The sequence below is a fragment of the Haliotis rubra genome, unplaced genomic scaffold, assembly GCF_003918875.1.
Source record: "Haliotis rubra isolate DU_JTF1 unplaced genomic scaffold, ASM391887v1 Scf639, whole genome shotgun sequence".
NCBI lineage: Eukaryota > Metazoa > Mollusca > Gastropoda > Lepetellida > Haliotidae > Haliotis > Haliotis rubra.
This window is the reverse complement of record NW_025767345.1, coordinates 394023-416928: the sequence shown is the minus strand read 5'-3', so window position 1 is coordinate 416928 and position 22906 is coordinate 394023. Positions and strand designations below refer to the sequence as shown.

Genomic DNA, 22906 nt, shown 5'->3' with positions numbered 1-22906 from the left:
ATACATTTTACCTCTCAAACCTATATTTCTTAAGCATTTCCACATTCTACCTCTATCTACAGAATCAAACGCCTTTTTGAAATCTACAAAAGCTACATACAACTTTCGCTTGCTAAAGGATAAATATCTCTCAATAATAGCATACAAGGTAAATATATGATCAAATGTTGAGTAGTCCTTTCTAAATCCAGCTTGAGGTTCCGGTATTAAATCTCTCATATTCGACCACTGTGTTAACCTACTGTTGATAATAGATGTAAAAGTTTTACCTAGAATACTAGTCAGAGAAATACCCCTATAATTGTCAGGATTTTGTGCATTTCCGTTTTTATATAACGGGATAATAATAGATTGCGCCCATACGGAAGGGAAACGACCTGTATCAAATATTCGATTGAACATTTTAACCAGGAAGGGCATAATGTCAGGTAATGAGTATTTTAGCATTTCTGAAATAACACCATCAACTCCAGCAGATTTACCAACTTTAAGACGAGACACAGCATTCAGTATATCATATTCCGTAATAGGTGATTCCAGCACAAGCCTATCAACATCGTTAAACTCTTCACTTAGCACATCGCTGTCACAATCTGATAACCAATTGTCAACATCGTAAGAAATATCTTCCTTGGAAAAGAGATTCTTAAAATGACATAACCATTCCGTTTGCGATATATTTACTATGGGGGTAGAGCGACTTTGCAGAGAACGTATATTTTTCCAAAATAGTTTCGGGCTGTTTAGGGAGTTATTAAGTCGCTCAAGTCTTGACGATTGGATATCATATTTGAACTTTCTGCAAGAAGATTTATAAATGTTTCTAAGTCTGCAGTAACCTTTACGATTATATTCACTACGACATCGTCTAAATTTTCTTAGGGCTTTCCTGCTTTCTGTCCTCGCTTGTCTACAAGCTTTATTCAATTTAGGTTTACTAGTTCCAGGATCAAAATGCTTCATTTGTCTTTTCATACTTGAAGCTGAATGAAGAAGACAATGTACAAAATCTGCAATGCCCTCTTCATGGGAATTTTCAAGTTTAGTTAATAAAGAATTATCATTGATATGCAGCATCTGTCTCAATGATGCAGTAAATAAGCCTACCTTCGATTCATCCCAGACAAATCTAAAGTCAGCGTCATGGTCATCACAATCTACAGTACGCTTAGCATGACTGCTTAAAGGAAACCTGCAAAATAACTCAAGGGGGAAATGGTCAGAGTCCAACCGATCACCAACATTTAGCATTTCTACAAACTCAAAAAAACTAACAGATGCGAGAAAATAATCAACAACACTAGAACCCCTTTCTCCTACATAAGTAAACTCGCCGCCTTTGTCACCTTCAACTCTCCCGTTCAATATATACAGACGACAAACATAACACAAATCCAATAAAATGCGTCCAAATCTATTAATAGTAGAGTCATGTGACGCCCGCTGCTCGACAGGGGCATTGTCTTCTTCAATATATACATCATCATTACCAAAGTCTACACTTTGCTCAAGGATTGGATTATTTTCATTAGCTATGCGAGCATTAAAATCCCCACAAAGTAATACATGTGATGACGTGAAATCAGTCCAATGATCCAGTATAAAAGCCTCAAGTTTATCAATAAGGCAACCAGAATTATTATTTCTGTTGTAAAATGTAGAGCCTACAGGCGGAACATACATACACAACAACATGAAATCATTAATTAAACTAAATGTAGCTTTGGGAAATTTTAGACATATCAAATTGTCTATCTGTGTGTTAAGTTGAAAGCACTGGTTCACAATTTCTTGTCTCACACAAACACACACACCACCAGAACATCTACCTGATGAAGATAGTTTCACTGCTGGGGCAAAGTATGTCTGATATCCAGGTAGCCAGTACAAGTTCGCAAAATCAGTGATAAATGTCTCCGTTAAACACACAATATCAAATGACTTGAGATAAGCTATACAGTCAAGGTCATCAAACTTTTTACACAAGCCACTAATGTTCCATGATAATACTGACAGTTTATTGTTACCGGTGCGCGAATAGTTTCCATCCTGTGAGAGAGGATCCTGGGCCGGGCCGCACTGCTATCTCCTGTTATGAATGTCACTTCGCCTCGTTTGTCGATTGGTTTTCTCCGATCTTCCCGTGTCTTGGGGTTGCGCATCATTACGTGGTTTAGTCATCAGCTTACCATTTTTTAAAGTAGCCGATCAATCCCTGGGCTCTAGCATCCTTAAGTTGTTGGCGTTGTCTGGCGGTTAAATCATTGGAGACGCCATAGCCGTTACTCTTGAGTGTTGCTCGTGATTTCAGAACCTCGATCTTGTCATCAGAGAGGCGTAGTTTAGCGATGAGCGGTCTCGGTTTAGAGATGTCAACACGTTGGGGGGCCGAGTCGATGTGATCGTATGACGTCATCAGCAATCCAGGTCTTAGTCTTTACATTATTGTTCAAAATGTCAAGTACTTTGAACTTACAATCGTTGTGCGACTCCCCTGTATCCTCTGCAACGTTGTATAGAATAATGTTGTCACGTCTGCTGAAGGCTTCTAGTTTGTCGATCTCGCTGTCGAACTGTGATATTTTCTCCTCTACTTTTTCCATCTGGACGGAGATCAAGGAGACGTCCTCATACATTATGTCCTGATTGTGACGCACATTTTCCAGATCACTATGGAGGTTTGACAGCTTTGTTTCGAGATCTGTAAACCTGGTGCTTAAATCGCGCACTTCTCTCGAGAGTGAGCTGATCTGGCCTCAAAGCTCATGCTTCACGTTCTGTACCTCCTTCAGTATGGTGTCCCTAACTTCGTCTAGGGTCACTGGTCCAGGGTTCATTTCTACGTCGTTAGCACACAGAATCCGATGTGTTATAACCCCAGCCGGCACGGGATTACCTCCTAATAGACAGGCGTCGGGCGTACGTTGAGATTGAGCTACCCAAGCTGTACAATCAGCTTCAACAGGCATGACGTCAGTGGCATATACAAGTTCATAAACATGCTCTTTTGGTAAATATGAGTGAAAATCGATATTTTCACATGTGATCATAACAGCATAACTCAATCCCATGTGCAGTGAAAACATCATTGCACACAAAACAAGTCTGAAATGCACATCAGTACCAACGACAGTAGGTGAATACTCGCCATGTTTGTCGAGCGTTACTTGCCGGGTGCCCTTGGGTTGAGAGAAGAGTCCAATTCTTGCTCTATATACGCCAATCGACACCATTTCTTCTTTTGAAAAGGTCACTTGTAGTATCACACACACGTTTTACACCACCTATGATGTCATAAGTGTGGATTATCACGAGTAAATCAATATATAGTCATTTTTTCCCGAGAGCAACAACACACACGTCTTCTCACCAACGCATGCGCAGTTCAATTGGGGCCAATAGTACAAAATGACAACTTAGATTAAATTTTTACAGAGCGCATGGACATGATTTTGTTAACAAAAATTGCTAGAAGGAGTATTATGTTATGGTTCTTAGTATTTAGAAGATGTACAATTTTTTTGTTTATTTGGGTTCAAAATATAGATACTTGGTATGTAGTGTATACCGCTGCATATAAAGGACATTTCATTAACACATGATACTCATCTTCTGGTACATTTTTACAATAATCGCACATAGCTACACTAATGTCATTGTCTTAAGATCTTCTATACGAAGCTATGTTTAAATTGGTGGAGCCGCATCTGAATATTGTTACAAGAAAATATACACATGGTGATTGAGAATATCCTTTTCCAAAACACACAGTAAATATATTCATGGAAACAAGTAAAGCAACACATGAAAGGACACGTGTTCCTTTATGCTTCTCCGGGTTTTCACCCACAGTGAAATACAAATCATGCGAAGAAAACTGGGAAAGAATATAGCAACACATTTTCTTTCACGTGTTCCCTTATTTGTTTCCTTGAGTATATTTTGAAATGTGTTGTGACTGTGACTTTCAAGTCACAAACTTTGTGTACGCGTTGTCAAACAGGTCTCCCAAAATGTGTACTTTCCTTTACAAGTACGTCATTTTATTTTCCTCAAAGACAACGCTTTTCATTGTTGAGCACATCAGACTGCCTGTCAGTCGTGGAAATATGGGAACGGTTAACATTGTTGAACACATCAGACTGCCTGTCAGTCGTGGAAATATGGGAACGGTTAACATTGTTGAACACATCAGACTGTCTATCAGTCGTGGAAATCTGGGAACGTTTTAGATTGTTGAGCACATCAGACTGTCTATCAGTCGTGGAAATCTGGGAACGTTTTAGATTGTTGAACACATCAGACTGTCTATCAGTCGTGGAAATCTGGGAACGTTTTAGATTGTTGAACACATCAGACTGTCTATCAGTCGTGGAAATATGGGAACGTTTTAGATTGTTGAACACATCAGACTGTCAGTCGTGGAAATATGGGAACGGTTAACCTTGTTGAACGCATCAGACTGTCAGTCTTGGAAATCTGGGAACGTTTTAGATTGTTGAACACATCAGACTGTCAGTCGTGGAAATATGGGAACGGTTAACCTTGTTGAACGCATCAGACTGTCAGTCGTGGAAATCTGGGTAGGATTTACATTGTTGAGGACATCAGACGGTTAGTTGTGGAAATATGGGAACGTTTTTCAGTGTTGAGTTGATCAGGCTGTCCGTCAGTCGTGGAAATCTGACATATTGGCCACATCACTCTTGGTGTCCGACCCCGCGACAGCACCAAGCTGCTCAGAATGATCACATGTACATTCCAGGCAAAAACGACTCTTGGAAAGGCCTCGTTCGTGAGTGATGAATTCTCGGTGAAGACGTTCATTCTTAACTTCAAGCGCTTTCATTATAGTTTTCATGCTTGTGACTTGCTTGAACAGTTCCGACCATCTCACTGTGTCTGGGAGATACGAGGCCGACAAATCCTGCTGTAGAGATTGAGAAATTTCGTTCATCTGATACAGAGAATCTGCCAGTTGCCTGATGTTGACCGTCTCCTTCATCTTACAGAAGGGACACTTTGTTCTCCGTCTACTAGACACGGTCAGCCTCTCCAGCTCGTCCCCCACTTCCTTAGCCAGGGTCTGGTTTTGTTCAGAAAGCACTTGGAGGAATTGGTCCTTGAATGTTTCGTGGGTGAAGTTACCTCGCAGGTAGGTAACGAAGGCTTTGTTTCTCGAATGGTTGGTTGGGCGTGCCAAGATGCTCTCTCTTCCTGCTTCAGACATGACGTCACTGCTGATGAGGCGGTCCATCAGAGGCGTAGATTGTAAGTCGAGGCCACGGATAAGGATGGGGGAAACCTTTCTTATCGATTCAATATATGCATCAGAAACTGGAAATGAAATATGGAATAGTTGAGTTGAGTTACATTACATTATTATTCACAAACTACAAACAACAAATCCGATATTCACATTGCAATCTATGATACAGATCAATCTCTCTCAAAGCACATGACTTTTTTTAAATGTTACGTAAATTATGATGTTATTAGATAGAAATAAACAACATGGCCTCTGTTTGTGATTGTTTGTTCCTTGTTCTTAGTCACTGATTATGTCTGACTGGGATATACTGTGTATGTACTGTCCACATTTGATATACCGCCACCCTGGATATACCGCCACCCTCGATATACTGCCACCCTGGATATACCGTCACCCTAGATATACCGCCTCCCTGGATATACCGTCACCCTGGATATACCGCCTCCCTGGATATACCGTCACCCTGGATGTACCGCCACCCTGGATGTACCGTCACCCTCGATATACCGTCACCCTAGATATACCGCCTCCCTAGATATACCGTCACCCTGGATATACCGTCACGTTGGATATACCGCCACCCTAGATATACCGCCACCCTGGATATACCGTCACCCTGGATATACTGCCACCCTGGATATACCACCACCCTGGATGCACCCTGGATATACCGTCACCCTGGATATACCGCATCCCCTGGATATACCACCCTGGATATACCGTCACCCTGGATATACCGCATCCCTGGATAAACCACATCCCCTGGGTATACCGCCACCCTGGATATACCGTCACCCTGGATATACAGCATCCCCTGGATATACCGCCTCCCTGGATATACTGCATCCCCTGGATAGACCGCCACCCTGGATATACCGTCACCCTGGATATACTGCATCCCCTGGATATACCGCCACCCTGGATATACCGTCACCCTGGATATACCGCATCCCCTGGATATGCCGTCACCCTGGATATACCGCATCCCCTGGATATACCACCACCCTGGATATACCGCATCCTTGGCTATACCGCCTCCCTGGATATACCACCACCCTGGATATATCGCCACCCTGGATATACCACCACCCTGGATATACCGCCACCCTGGATATACCGTCACGCTGGATATACCACCACCCTGGATACACCCTGGATATACCGTCACCCTGGATATACCGCATCCCTGGGTATACCGCATCCCCTGGGTATACCGTCACCCTCGATATACCGCATCCCCTGGATATACCATCACCCTGGATATACCGTCACCCTGGATATACTGCATCCCCTGGATATACCGCCACCCTGGATATACCGTCACCCTGGATATACCGCATCCCCTGGATATACCGCCACCCTGGATATACCGTCACCCTGGATATACCGCCACCCTGGATATACCGTCACCCTGGATATACCGCATCCCCTGGATATACCACCACCCTGGATATACCGCATCCTTGGCTATACCGCCTCCCTGGATATACCACCACCCTGGATATATCGCCACCCTGGATATACCACCACCCTGGATATACCGTCACCCTGGATATACTGCCACCCTGGATACACCCTGGATATACCGTCACCCTGGATATACCGCATCCCCTGGATATACCACCCTGGATATACCGTCACCCTGGATATACCGCATCCCTGGATATACCGCATCCCCTGGGTATTCCGCCACCCTGGATATACCGTCACCCTGGATATACCGCATCCCCTGGATATACCGTCACCCTGGATATACCGCATCCTTGGCTATACCGCCTCCCTGGATATACCACCACCCTGGATATATCGCCACCCTGGATATACCACCACCCTGGATATACCGTCACCCTGGATATACTGCCACCCTGGATACACCCTGGATATACCGTCACCCTGGATATACCGCATCCCCTGGATATACCACCCTGGATATACCGTCACCCTGGATATACCGCATCCCCTGGGTATTCCGCCACCCTGGATATACCGTCACCCTGGATATACCGCATCCCCTGGATATACCGTCACCCTGGATATACCGTCACCCTGGATATACCGCCTCCCTGGATATACTGCATCCCCTGGATATACCGCCACCCTGGATATACCGCCTCCCTGGATATACTGCATCCCCTGGATATACCGCCACCCTGGATACACCACCAAATTTGCCTGGACGGATGATGGCGGTATATCCAGGTGTAACTGTACTTCACTATTGTCCCTTTTTTTCAAAGAATGCGTTTCTACCAAAGTTTAACACATTTTATATTTGGGATCACACTTTCTCGGTCAGGACAGATTCTAGTACTTTTGTTGGGTTGAATACCATCCGGGACCCGAACCTACACCCTCAGAGTCAGGCACCTAAGCACCAGCACACAAAGTCAAACCCCTAACCAACTCAGCTAGTGGAATTAGGTGCCTGACTCTGAGGGTGTGGGTTCGAATCCCGGATGGGCCTCATGCCCAAGTTTTTATCTTTTTAACGTATCGGAAGGCTTCATGTGTCTGCCTTGCTTTTGCCAGTTAGGACGAAATGAAGGCGTCTTAAAAACTTTGAGACGGTCATTCTGATAGCAGTATAAACCATTTGGGGACAATATTGCGAAAGCGTCGTCAAAACCCAACTCACTCATTAACACACTTACCACCGACGTCCTCCCGAAACAGAAGCTGCAGATTCCGCTGCCGGAAGCTCTGCATGAGGTAATCCTCCATGAAACTGTTCAGTCTGTCAAACTCCCGCACGTCCACTCCATCAGGGAGATGGTCCTGGAGGAAAATGGCTGCCCGCTGTGCACACTGTTGCAACGTAAACTCCATCATCACCTCCAGTTGAGCAACGTCATCCCTTCCACGACTACGTGCGCAGCCTGCATTATCCACTATCGCCGACGCCAACACCTTCCTTGCCTGCGTCACCTCCTTGTTGTCTGTAGTAGATGCTGCGGACAGGAAACCTTCATAGTCAGGTAGGGGCGGTGGGGGTAGCCTAGTGGTTAAAGCGTTCGCTCGTCACGTCGAAGACTCGGGTTCAGTTCCCCACATGGATACTATGTGTGAAATCATTTCTGGTGTCCCCCGCCGTAATATTGCTGAAATATTGCTAAAAGCGGCGTAAAACCAATACCATTTTATGAATTAACAGATACATGAGACATTAAAAAGTACCTCCTGAGTCACCTGGACGTGCAGTTCCTTCTGGAGTGTCTTCGAGGCCATAGTCTGAAAAGACAATACTCTTATCAATTTCCCTTTACAAAGGATGGATGCTTTCAGTTTTCAGGCAGGCCGAGAGATGATCATACGAGGAGAAGGTCACAGTATCCTGTCAGTTCCTTCCTTCTAAGCAACACACAATACATTTGTTATTTGTTCTCCTAACTGAAATTGGTTTTCAGTGACATTTAACTGAAACGTCATCACTCACTCACTCATCCACCCACCCAATTAACTATAACCCACCCACCCTCCCACTCACTCACCCAATCAACCCACTCATTCACTCACTCATCCCATCCACCAACTCACTCACCAACCCTCTTTTCACTTACCCAATCAACCAAACAACCCACTCACTCACTCCGACCAACACAATTACTCAAGGCTTCTATACATTGCGGGCGGTGGGGTAGCCTAGTGTTTAAAGCGTTGGCTCGTCACGCCGAAGACCCGGGTTCGAATCCCCACATAGGTACAATGTGTGAAGCCCATTTCTGGTGTCCCCCGCCGTGATGTTGCTGGAATATTGCTAAAAGCGGCGTAAAACCAAACTCAGTCAGTCAGTCTATACATTGCCTTTACACACTGTATAATGAGATACCAGTGAACGCACCGTGTCTGACGTAGAATTCCCATTTGGCGCTGGTGCTCCACGATGTTGTCACAACTACATCGGGAGCAGGGCCAGACTCCTGTTCACAAGCCGTGGAAGGACACTTCAGTACCTGCACGTTGTTTCTTAATGTCCTGGGAAAAGAACGAAACGTTGGAAATAACATTGTTGGGGCAATGTGTGTGTTTAGGGACCGTTCATAATTTATGGCTAGGGGGGTTGGTGATGATTTTTATGGAGAAGCATGTACAATGTGAATGACACCCCTTCCCCCCCTAAAATTTATGTGCGAAATAAGTGACCCCCTTTGCATGTCCTGTACAAAATCAAGAGATTCTCTATTTATTACACTTCCTCTGTCTCCATTACATGGGAGACCCAACCGTCTGACGCGCAGATACGTAGTTGCCTCCCTTGAGGTCTCCAGAACATAGCCTGTCTAACAGTTCAGTTGAGTTGAAGTTTTACGTCGCATCGGCATTGTTTCAGCCATAAAGTGACGAGACCAACAGCCCTTGAACTGCAATTTTTCCGGTTTGCTTGTTTCTGTAAATATATATATATATATATAAAAAAACAACTCATTTAAGCTTAGTACTTAAAATGTCCATGTATGCAGACTTGGTTTGGTCGCTATATGGCTGAGATAATGACGATGCGACGTAAAACTCAACTCAACTCAACTCAGCTTTTAGTCTAGCTTGAAAACTGTGATCTAGGATTTGAACTCGGCTTCGCCCGAGTTTGTCAGCAAAGTCATCTTACTCGTGGAATTCTTCAAAGAAACTTCCTGTATATCTTCATGCTTTTTTAACACAATAGCAAAGCAAATATGAAACCTTTGGTTATGGAAGAGAGTATTAGTGATACACATATGTACCAATACAGCAATGAAACAAGTTCGGTTCAACATGAAGTATTGGCGAACAGAAATAATCTTGATAATTACGTCATTATCACGACACCTACCTCAGATTTTCCAGTTCCTTCAGGTAATCCTGGACACAGGTGACAGTGACTGTCTTTGAGACCACACTGAGTCGGACCACAATCTCACTCACTATCAGAGTTGCGTAGTCAGATGAGGGCAGCGTGACGCCAACACGGCGTCGATCTTCCAACATTTCAGAAAAAAAATCAAAACTTTCTCCTGTAAAACAGTAATAGGAGTCAACACTTTTCACAGATCGAGAGAAGCAAGAATTAACCTGCTTCAAAAACAGATGTATCACATCGTGACATTTCCTTGGATTCATTTGAATCGCTCCAGCTGTTGCCCCTTTGGATGTTTCTGAGACAATCCGCTCAAGGTCTTCAGCAAATCTTTCACTGGAGTGGAACTGCTCTAAAGTCAGAACACCGTTGTTGACGGAGAAGTCCGCAATGTCTTTCCTTACAATGCTGACGATTGCCCTGGCGAGCTGAGAGTTGTAATATTTGGCTCTGTCCAGTTTGAGGCCATCTGTAAGTATTGTCAGGACCAACACTGGACTGTCATCTCGGAAAATACACACGTCACAAAGCACGTTGTCAGGAAACTTTCCGTTCAGGGTCTTGTTTAGGGTGGCCAACAGCGAGTGGCCGATGTAGGCAAAGTATCCTTCTTCACACAGTTTCTCTATTTCTAAGAGAACAGTTTCAGCAACATCTGACAGGTAATCGACCATGATCTTTGGATAGATGAATCCTTTACCTGAAAAACAGAAAATAAGTGTACAGGTATGACTTGGTTGACCTGCTGTGACAAGAAGCGTTGGGGGTAGTCCAATCATTTACATGCAAGGAGATGATGCTCATGACATGTTGTGAAAGGACAGTGAGAAAGAACATCGAAGCTGACATGGTTAACGCCCCATCGGATATTGAAAACATTCAAAACTATAGTAATAACAACTGCTTACTGAGGCGGTGGGGTAGCCTAGTGGTTAAAGTCCTCGCTCGTCCGCCGAGGATCTGGGTTCGATTCCCCAAAATAAAGTGGAAACCGCCTAAGTAAAGACCGCTTTACTAAACAGACCTGATAAGTAAACACTTTTCTTTGTTCCCGGCAAATTTCTTCATTAATCATCACTATTAGAGTCTGGTTAACTAAACTCGGATAAGTAAACAATACCGCTTAACTAAACGTCTCTCACGGTCCCTGGAAGTAAATTACTTAACAAAAGGTACTGGATAACTAAATTAGCGATCACCACATAATCCGACATGAGGGGCACGTGTCAGTCTCCAGTTAAACAAACATCCTACTTACAGCTCGCTGGCGTCAAGCAGTTGACAATACACTGACAACTGGAGGCCAGCCCTGATAAGTGGTTCATTGTTACATATGCATACATATACATGCAGGTTTTGATAAGTTTGGATAAGTAAAATACCTGATAAGTAAACAATTTTGGCTAGTCCCTTGAATTTTTACTTATCAGGTTTCCACTGTATGTAGAATGTGTGAAGCCTATTTCTTGTGTCCCCGCCGTGATATTGCTTGAATATTGTTAAAAGCGACGTAAAAGCATACTCACTCACTGATAAGCCGAAGCATTTGTTTATACGTGGAATTACAATAAATGTACCTTTTGAAATCTGTGTACCAAACTATCATGCGACTCTTTCGCTGGAGCACGTGGACACCAGGACATCCTTGGTCTTGCTATAAATAACTATCGCCATGATAATATTTCGGTTTACCTGCAAGCTCTGTGGCAATCCACTGTGAAAAGTAACCTCTGTTGTACCTTCCCAGAAAATCGTCATGTTCATGGATCGTATCTGCAATTTAAGAAATATAATCTGTCAGTTTTAGCCATTATTTCAGCTCTAAAAAATCATTTTGGAACACACGTATTACACTCTAAAAATACAGGTCCTTTCGGCTTTTTAACCCATAACATTGACTTCCGTCCTAGCTGGAACATTCCTGTGAGCGCGGCGTTAAAGTCCATTGATTGATTGTTGTTTAACATAATATATGTTCCAGCTATATAGAGTTGTTCTATAAATAATCGAAACTGGACCAGACAATCCGGTGATCAACAGACCACTCTAACCCGGATCTTCACGAGTCGTTATGCAACAAACGGACAGACGTAAACCCAGAAAGATATGTACAAAAAGACACCACTTAAATTCCCCCCATTACTCAAGTTAGTATTTCGGTTTACCTGTGAAGTCGTACGTGAAGACAGGTGGGCAGTAGCCAGGTAGTTCTTGGGAGGATCTACCTGGAGATGTACCTGGACACAGCAAACGACATAAATAAGTTACAGTATTTATTACATAACTGGAGGAATATATAAGGTTGTGATCTACATTACATTGTAAACCAAAAGTCACTGTGTTCTTTAATCTGATTGGTTGAAAAACGTGATCAAATGGTATTCGATTCCCGGAAATTCGCTGCGTATTATTACATACAAACATCGCTCACACCATTGTATTGTTTCGTCGTCAGCTGTGATGACGTCATTAAAATCATATTGTGACGTAAAGTCCGAATGACGTCACAAATGGCCAGTTCCAGATGCTACCATGGGAGACAGCCGAAACGGCCGGCTGATGACATTTCATCCTGTACTCGATGTCAATGAGTGCAGACACAAAAACGTGTGTAGACCTTTTGGTTTACTTTTGTGTTTACAATGATAACGATAAACATTATGTGATTTGGCCAATTTCATTTGAAACCTCCGGGTGGAATATGAATATTTGAAGCTTCAAATACGGGAATAACATTTGGAAATTGGCGAAGACATGATGTTTATCTCCTAAGCGGATACGGTTAGTGAATCGTTTAAAACTGAACACTTGGTACACGTCAAAATAGAGAAGTGCATCAACAAGGTTACCTTGACTCTTCTTCGCTGACGTTTTATGGACATTCAAACAATTGTATTTTATTTCCAGTCAAATACTAGTATCTACAAAATACCAACCCCAACTCATTTAAGCGTAGTTCTTAATATGGTCTCAGAGTTGGTCTCGCTATATGGCTGAGGTAATGCCGATGCGACATAAAACTCAACCCAACTACCCTGTCAAACTGTTGGTGTTTGTTTTGGTTTGTTTGTATTCATCTGATGTCCATGGCAAGGTATATAGAGAATCTCACCCAAGTGTCTACTGATTACAACTATATCAACACGAGCTGATAAAGTTAAATATATCCGAATATCATCAAAAATCATTCTTCATTAGTTTTCAATGAAAAACGTACATCTCTCAACACTGTAGTACCATTAGACTTGCGATGTCATAGCATTGTGACGTCAGCAAGTTGTTGACGTCATAGCATTGTAAGGGCATTGTACAAAATGTACTGTCAAAACGATATCTTCTAGGAGATATCATATGATCTTACACAAGCGATCCTGTGAAACACAGTTTTGGATGATAAAGATCATAGATACATTGTAGATAGATAGACAGATAGAGAGACAGACAGATAGATAGATCACACACACACAAACAAACACACATACACACACAAGAAAACCCCAAACAAACAAAAGCAAATACAACACACGCAAAGAACACACACACACATGCACACACACATGCACTCATGGTTGCAATATGTGAACCCGTTTCTGGTGTCCCCTGCTTGAATTTTGCTAAAAGCGGCGTACACTCACTCAACTCACTCACTCACTCTGTATAAGACACACAGCATGTTCTGTCAAGAAGTCTGTACCTGGAACAACCGTGTGTGGACTACGTCGTAACGATGCTGGGCTGGATGAAGACACGTCTTGTTCCCCCACTCCACTGACGATGATCTGATCCGAGTACATGCCCAGGGACACGGAGCCGCTGGATTGACCATAGCTGCCTAAAGACGTCGTCATGGACCCTGACCGCTTGTGCGTTCGGTAATCAGACATGTTGGCGGGTAGGTGTATCCTTAAACTAAGAACATGTCACAAAGTTTTGTCTTAAGGTACAGCATCTGAATCCGACGGATCCACCAGTAGGTATATCCTTAAGCCAAAGACATGTCAGAAAGATTGATCGTGAGGAACATCATCTGAATTCGACGGAGTCACGGTTAAGTATATCTTTAAACCAGAGGCATGTCAGAAAGCTTTGTCTCAAGGGACATCATCTGACTTCGACAGATCCACAGGTAGGTATATCCTTAAGCCAAGGACATGTCAGAAAGATTGGTCTTAAGGAATAAGGAACATCATCTGAATTCAACGGATCCACAGGTAGGTGCATCCTTACACCAAAGACATGTCAGAAAGCCTGGTCTCAAGGGACATCATCTGAATTCGGCGGAGCCACTCCTTGAAGTCCATTCTACAAATTGTACCATTTTGAATTGTATATGTCTCTGGTCCCTTCTTTTCATAGAACACGATGCCCTCAACACAACCAACTGCGATTTCAAGAATATACTTAAACTTATTGTCTTTGTCTGTGAACCTGTGCAATTCTACTTCTACCAGGTCCTCTGGAACGTCCAGCAAATGTCCATCGAAGCTTAGAAATGCAGCTTCGTCCTTGATCTTCTTGAACACTGATGATCTAAGTTCTGCTATAGACCCAGGCACATCTACACCCCACAGTTCGATGATCTTCGATTCGTAAGGTTTTTTGTTATGTCGCAGCTCATTTATTCCAAGAAAAAATGACCCACCTTCCTTCACTTTAGACAAACAGCTTAAATTTTCTTTAAAGCGCAGGTCCTGCCAAACATAATCAACAAATTCTCCAACTGAGTCTATTTTTTTTGTTGGGCATGTAAACTTTTAATTCTGTCCTTCTGTTTTCATGCAGTAGGGTCGTATATTGATCTAATCCACGGAGCTTGGGAAGTGCTTTTTGAGGATGGACGTCATTTGACAAAATTGACACGATATTAATCGTTGACGCTTTCTCAATCTTGAAGTCTGAGGATACTTTCGTCTTAAAATCAACTGTCGATATGAATGGTGTTTTGGTAACTTTCAGCAACACAACATCCAGAAATTGTTCAAACTGTTCCCATTCGTGCAGCCATTGGCGAGTGTATGACTCAATGAACAGCTTACCGTCAGGGATTAGATTGTTCAAGCTATTGTCCAGAAAGTCGTCGAGATGTCCGAGATATTTATCGTCCCTTGTTTGTCCGTCTAGATGTAACAACACATCTCCGCCCTCGGTGTTTCTCAAAGCACTCACGATCTTCTCAATCTCCTTCAGTTTTCGCCGCTTTCTCTCACTTCTCTTGATTTTTCAGTAAGAACACAAACGTCAAGATGGACTAAAAAGAAACTTGGTTCCACTAGCGCTTTATTGTATTGACATCGCAGTTTGTGACAGACTGTGCAACTACCTGAAATGATAATAATAATGATAATTAGTTATCGATATAACGCCTATTTTAGTGCATGGCTATCTGCTCAGAGAGTGAGGAGTGAGTTTGGTTTTACGCCGCTTTTAGCAATATTCCAGCAATATCACGGCGAGGGACACCACAAATAGGCTTAACACATTGTACCCATGTGGGGAATCGAACCCGGGTCTTCGGCGTGACGAGCGAACGCCTTAACCACTGGGCTACCCCACCGCCCCATTTCTGCTCAGAGGCGCTTTTGGGGTTAAAACAGCTCTGACAGAGGGTATTCAGTTGTGAGCCAATCTGAAGACAACAGATTAATTAAGTATTTGTTGCAAGTAGTCTGCACTGTAATTAGCAATATTCAAACCCGTGAGGATCTTCAGCAACCCATGCTTGTGAGAGGTGACTAACGGGATCCGGTGGTCAGGTTAGCTGACTTCTTCATGCTGTTGATCACTGTATTGTCTCGATTATTTACAGACCGCCGCCATATAGCTGGGATATTGCTGCGTGCAGCGTTAAAAAACAAACAAACAAAACAAATCTATCAGTGCAGATGGTGCGTCCGGCAGCAAACACTCACAAGACTAACGCTTAGTCTGTGAATATATATAATTTCGACACAAACAAATAATTCCTTTTAAACTGAACAGCAGCCCCAGTGGGTTCAGATATTCAGAACCTGAGGGAATCTAGACTTGCTTCAACTAGAGATTTTGCTTTGCAGAAAGGGTTGGGCGGAGGAAATAGTGTGTGGTTGAGGGACTGTGAGACAGATTACTGTGACACAAAAGGAACAGAAGTAATCTACTCACCCGTCTCAGAGCTTGCCATTCTCAGATGTCCATTTCTGGTGAAAGATTACACCGGTCATTTTGATTCCACCTACGATAGAAGGCATTCATATAAACAAAGGTCAGTTAAACTGTGAATGTTGCTAAACGCTGCATCAGCAATTTAGCAGCTATTCGCGAATAGAAAAACAAATATAATCCTTTGGAAATGAATATGCAGTCAAAGTGATGACGAAGATCGTTAAACCTTCAGTCCATATCACAGTGGACAGAAAAACTGACTATCAGAGTTTATAATCAACTTCTTATCTTATGTTTTATTTCTTTCAAGTATGCTGAAATTAAATGATTAGAAACTGTATTAAACAGTTCAGAAATAATCGGGGCAGAATAAAATTGTTGGCGAATGAGCGAAAAATCCACACATTCCAACAAAAGGTAATTGCACTTATAAACCACCATGTACCCGCCATCGATGGTGCATATCGACGTTTATCGGGAAATAACTGCCAAGATGGATATTGCTAATAAGCTTGGTGAAACTCTGTCTAATCATTCGCCCGCGTCTAACTAAAATGTATGTATCCCAGTTCTAGAAAGACAACAGGGAGAAATGAAATATGTAAATTTTAAGCCAGATAATGTTTGTATCACTGGATTGTGTGGTCCAGACTCGCAAACCGAAACACGAGTCTCATTAACCTATTCAGACAATTAGCTACTTTTCAGCCAATCCGAATTTTCCTGTGTGAAAGTTAAAGGGGACAAACAACTATGGTTGCACTGAATTCCAATTTCTTGTTTTATAAGAAAATGGCATTTACAAGTTAATTTAAATTTTAAACTTTAATAACATCGTATTTCTATATTTTATTACGAGATGTAGACAGCATGATCTTAACTAAGACGTCACAGACTGCCCCTGTTTGATGAGGTCGTAAAACGATTCGCAATTCATCTGGCTCACTAGTTACACATGTTATGTGTTTCTTGCTCTTAGTCGTGTAGTTTTGTAACGCACAATGTGATTGATATCATATCAAGTCCGTACCAGACCGCCAAACTTTTCTAGCGGCAGAGCCTCGTTTTGCGATGTCCACGATTTCCAGATTTCCGTTTGTCAGAACTCGCTGTACGACAGAGCACGCTGCACGACATGTTTACAAGGATTAGAAGGAGCGTAGTGTGGCAATATACAAGTGCTTAGATGTATCAAATAATACTTAGGAGATAAACATACTGTGTTTGGAAATTAGATGAATGTTAGACCGAATTGATAGTCTCTAAATTAATCATTTGAAACCTCACGAGAGACTATCAATTCGGTCTAACATTCATCTAATTTCCAAACACAGTATGTTTATCTCCATTCTACCATAACCGATTTAACATCGAACTTCCTCGTCCTGCGGAAGACACTGCGTAATCCGGCATGGGATGAGAGGCGACTGATTGAACTCGTCTGATAAAGGAGTGGTAGGTTCCGTTCGTATTTTATTTAACATTGCAACATAACAAATACTCTGTCCAAAGAAAACAAACTACTGTTTATTCAATGCAATAATGTAACACCTAAGAGCTTGGTTTTTATAATCATAACTCCACAAGACCGAAACCAGCCTATTGTTTTGTGTGCCGTATTACTGTACCCCCCTGGCCACAGTATAATGGAATCGTCTGACCTACTTATTTTCTTTGAAGTAGACAGTTACGCAACAGTTTGAAATGACGGACGAGCCAGTGTTTACACTTTGCGAAAGGTTGAAATTCGAAGTGACAGTGGAAAATACTTGACTGGCTGTCGAACCTGAACCCTGCAGAATCGAAGAATAGATCCTTTTCTCGACCTATAACCTATAACTCATCAAAGACTGTTGATTTTTATGACCGGCGAGTGTCGATCATGATTTCACGTACGTGCCTCCATCCCGGCATGCGAGGAAGAGTGACAGTGCAGCTTTGTGTACATGCGACTAACTTGGGATTCCTTGGAACATTGTTCTCATCATTTGGGACTGGATTGTGGCCAAGCTTTTCAAAGTGTACGAACATAGCAGTGACAGCCTTCGGGGAAGGTGGCAGAGAACTGAATTCTCATGGTTCAGTTTTTGACATTTTGAACGATGCAACGGGACATGATGGAGTATGAGTGGCAAATTTTGTGTTTCGCCTGACCGTTATCTTGCGAATTTCCCATTCTTAACGGAAACAAATATACCATTTACCAGGTAGGTAAATGTTTATGAACGTTTTGCCGCACAAATAGGGATAGATAGGGATGTATTTTTACAAGGTTTTCTGATTTATATGTTAGATATTGTTTGTTTATGTTTGGGGCTGTGTATTGTAATTGAGTTTGAATATTTTTATAATAGAAGGTAATAATTATGATAGTGAGGTCCCCTAATAATTGTGGAGGAGAAATCGTATTATTGTATTTTTCGAGTTTTAATAAATGTTTCAGCAGCATTTCCATCACGTCTGTTGTGTTGGTATTAGTCATGTTGGTGGCCAAGCTGAAGTAGTGCGGCAGTGTTGTATACGTGCGCAGTGAAGCGCCGTGAAATCAGACGCATTTTCAATCTAAATTTACCGTCTGATTTTATGGCTTGACCAATCAAATTCGAGCATTTCACGTAGCCATGGTAGAATAATTAATATACTCATGCCAATAATGGTCACCCCCTCCCAATCCCACACACCCTCTCCAATTAAAACTTGAAGGGGGTGACAACCATTATATTGGCATGAGTATATTTATGATCCAGTTGAATGGTCGCAAAATTCTGAACTGGTTTATTGTAATATGTTGCGCAATAGGACGAAGCCCAGTCAGCAGCCTCGGACGCCTTGTCCACATGACCAAAGAGGTTAACCCCGTCAGCAAGCTGACAAGGTAAGGATGTCATCTGTGGGATGACTACACGCCCTGCTACAGATATACTTCTTTGTTATATTCTTAAGGGTGAAATACTGTAAATATTGGTGAAAATAAAAATGGTATTTTCACTGAGTAGAATAACATGTTATTTCACTGAGTAGAATATGACTTTTGCCTTGAACTAATAATATTATAATAAAATGCGTCATAAAATGCAGACTAACTCGATGATCAAAATAAAATAAATAGAATATTTTGTTAATGTTGTCAAATAACATGTATATTTCATCGAGTGGTCTGACAAAGTTGATATGTTATTAATATGAGCAACGTTTCGGTGTAGGTACTAACAACGTCATCAAGCAAGTGAACGTCCTTCATATTAATAAGTGAGTGAGTGAGTTTGGTTTTACGTCGCTTTTAGCAATATTCCAGCAACATCACGGAGGACACCAGAAATGGGCTTCACACATTGTACCCATGTGGGGAATCGAACCCGGATCTTCGGCGTGACGAGCGGACGTTTTAACCACTAGGCTACCCAACCGCCCTTCATATTAATAATGAAGAAGTTGTATATCCATAGAACTCTCCCCGTTGTTCACCACACCAACTTCTAAATGCCACTCAAAGATTTATTCGCTCTAATGCAGGTTAAATTATTCTATTGCTCGACCACTAGACTCACACTTAGTTTCTGAAATGAACATATTTTATAGGAAAAAAAGGGCACAGCAAATCTTCACGAAATATAGCAAAAAGGAACTGAGAGACTTTCTTCATTTTCAAAAACTGAAACTTCCGTTGTGTAGTCTTATCTCAGGTGTATATGCAGAGTTTCTGCAGCGCCTAACTCTCTAGGTCACGTTCCCGTGACGTCGAGTATAATATGTACATGTGTATTTTACCGTCCTTTGTAACTTGTAATTACGATCTTGCTGAAATACCGCCGATGTTACCGTAAATAGTTGCACACTCATCGCAATTTTAAGAATAGCCTTTGAAAGCTATATCAATGCTTTACCTGAGAAGGTACCAATGTCAGAAACATTTTCGCTTGTATGATTTTTTATACTGCACTTGAATATGTTGTGATTGTTGCATGCTCGGATCGAGAGAGGATATGTTCAGTTATGAGTCGGCTGCACTCAAGGCCGGTACGTTTATCACTGGTATCATTCACACCTGAATGAGTTGACGATCAATACCTCTACAGCAATACGTGCAGAATAACAGTCGATTTCCTTACATTTAGACTGCCATTAAGTTAAACTGCGGGTTTGATCGCACCACACCGATGTGAAAGGCAGTTGTTTACAAGCGCATGTGTACTTTAACCTACACAAGCACAACATTTTTTAAGATGACGGAGTAGTAATTTTGTAATTGTGCTGAGAATGGACGAGCGACTGTGGTACAGCGACCTTGCGCTTTCACTGTCAGTCCACCCGACCTTACACGAAATACCCGACTGTACAATGTCAAGGTGTAGGTAAGGATATGTTAGGTGTGTGTGTGTTTGTGCACAGCCACGCACCGACTCCGCCAACACCGACATACATAGATACACTGTAACGTAGTTTCGACCCGCACAACCAGTCGAGTGACCTGGTTTGTAGTCCTGCACAATCCACATAGCAACACCTCAAAACAGCTACTCTGCTGTCTTAAGCTTCAGTGAACGAACTCTCACCTTCATGGGAGCAGGTGCTGCTCAAGCAGGACCTCCAGGCACTGCTGTTCTGGGACCTCCAGGCTATGTGGTTCTGGACCTCCAGGCTATGTGGTTCTGGATCTCCAGGCACTGCGCCTGACAGGGACAGTGTTACAGGTGATTACGTCAACTCTGCAGGAAGTAGGAAGGAACACTATCCAACACGCTATTTATAGTTCAGAAATGTCGATAACAGTCAGCTGTGAGCCCCAGGACGTCACTGAAGGTGTTGAATCACTCGATAAGCACACATAACAGGACAAAATCTTCAATAGAACTTTTAATGGCTTTCAATATATATTCCCGTGAACGATTATACTTGTCTTGTTTGTATAAATTTAAAACTTTGATGTCTGTAGACAATTCCACTGTGTATAATCAAGCAATGTATCTATTTTACACGAATAAGCTACGTACAAGCCGTTTGTTGGCTGTGTCAAAATCAATGTATTACACACTCCTGAATAAAGAGGACAAAGCAGACTGCAGATCACCAGCTACTCAAGGTAGATCAGTATACTAAGAATCATATGGACCCAGATTACAATTGATCTTCAGTAACCCATGCTTGTCGTAAGAGGCAACAAACGGGATCGGGTGGTCAGGCCCGCTGACTTCGTTGACACATGTCTTCGTATCCCACTTATGTAGAGAGATGCTCATGCTGTTGATCACTGGGTTGTCTAAGTCCAGACGAGATTATTTACAGACTGACTTTGGTGGTGCACCCCATCGTTTTCCATGTGTGTAGATCATTTCTTATGCTGTGAATCACTGGACGGTCTGGTCCAGATTCGATCATCTACAGACATAACGCCGCAATAAAGAACTAGTAAGGCATCAAGATTTAAGTGTGATTCTTTTATCTTTCTTAAATGATTAACCTACATAAAGTTATTGACCTAAGAAAATTCGAGCGATTTTTACAACTCTACACTGAACCTTTCGTGAAGTTTTGAATATTTGACATTCTTTATCACCAGTGCCGTCCATTATCTCATGATCTGATACTGCTCATGATCTGATACTGTTCGATTGCGAAGCGGCCGGTCGGGAAGCCTAGTGGTTAAAGCGTTCGCTCGTCATGCCGAAGACCGGGGTTCGATTCTCCACATGGTTTGGGAATGACGTTTCTGTTGAACACACCCTGGGCATCCAAATGGAAATGACATGGCTGAAATTGACCACACGGATGTCCACACTTCACGACTAATGATATTTTGTACTGCCTTTATTACAACGGGAGGTAGTATTTTGATTCGTTGAAGGCTCGGGTTCGATTCCTTAAATGGGAATATGTGTGAAGCCCAGTTCTGGTATCTCCAGCCGCGATATTGCTGGATAGTGCTGAAAGCGTAGTAAAACGATAAACCTTTTGCAGAGGGTTCATATCAACCTTTGTTCTCTGGGTATTTTTAATCATGATTCACTTCAGTTTCAAATCGTTTCAAGCAGACTGATATATTGGTATTTGCTGAAATCACCTCTTTCCAGTGCTATGTCGACCGCGTCCGTGGAGTAGTGGTTAGAGCGTCCGCCCGGAGAGCGGAAGGTCGCGGGTTCGATCCCTGGCCTCGTCATACCAAAAGATGTTAAAATATGGTACTTGTTGGTCCCTGCCTGGCGCTCGGCATTAATGACTTCAACAAGGACTGGTCTGCTCGGAGTCAGTATGCTGTGTCTGAGTGGGGTATTCATGCTTCACTGCGGCACATACACATACACACGCATGCACGTCGTCATATGAGCGAAATATTCTCAAGCGCGATGTTAAACCCAATTTCACATCACCTCACCTCACGTGCCATGATGGTATCAATCTGCAGATAATAAATCCTGACAAGAGCATAATCTAAATGCTTTAAAACTGCCTGTGATGACTGATTGTAAATGTTGAATGCACATTCAGGTGAATTCCACACCCGTCACTATGTCTGTTGACTACATATCCAGGTGAGTTACTGTGACGTGACTGTATCTATTGACTACATGTCCAGGTGAGCTACAGTGCCGTGACTGTATCTGTTCACTACATGTCAAGGTGAGATACAGTGACGTGACTGTATCTGTTGACTACATATCCAGGTG

The 22906-nt window shown here is 42.5% G+C and overlaps 1 protein-coding gene across 4 annotated transcripts; it reads right to left on the bottom strand.

Annotated features, from left to right (window-relative positions):
• Positions 1 to 4021: 4021 nt before the first annotated feature.
• On the bottom strand, positions 4022 to 16314 carry LOC124256779. 4 transcript variants are annotated; one of them, XR_006893094.1, is made up of 10 exons: positions 16245 to 16314; positions 13756 to 15423; positions 12269 to 12340; positions 11796 to 11876; positions 10080 to 10803; positions 9111 to 9244; positions 8447 to 8500; positions 7924 to 8220; positions 4595 to 5337; positions 4022 to 4544 (listed from the first exon to the last, which is right to left on the bottom strand). XR_006893094.1 is itself a non-coding variant. In XM_046690740.1 (9 exons), exons 2-9 carry the CDS (start codon positions 13985 to 13987, stop codon positions 4670 to 4672), a joined length of 2262 nt encoding a protein of 753 aa, XP_046546696.1. In that variant the 5' UTR covers positions 13988 to 15423; positions 16245 to 16314; the 3' UTR covers positions 4022 to 4669. The 4 variants fall into 4 exon arrangements, 3 of the variants coding, with proteins under 3 accessions (XP_046546696.1, XP_046546697.1, XP_046546698.1); XM_046690740.1 differs by having other exon boundaries at positions 4022 to 5337; XM_046690741.1 differs by having other exon boundaries at positions 4022 to 5337; positions 8459 to 8500.
• Positions 16315 to 22906: the final 6592 nt, after the last annotated feature.

Coding starts and splice junctions, on each gene's coding strand:
- LOC124256779 (XM_046690740.1), bottom strand. CDS start 13,987: ATGTCTGATTACCGAACGCACAAGCGGTCAGGGTCCATGACGACGTCT. Junction 8,221..8,446: donor ACGTCCAGGTGACTCAGGAG/GTACTTTTTAAT, acceptor TCCTGTCCGCAG/CATCTACTACAGACAACAAG. Junction 5,338..7,923: donor GTTTCGGGAGGACGTCGGTG/GTAAGTGTGTTA, acceptor TTTCATTTCCAG/TTTCTGATGCATATATTGAA.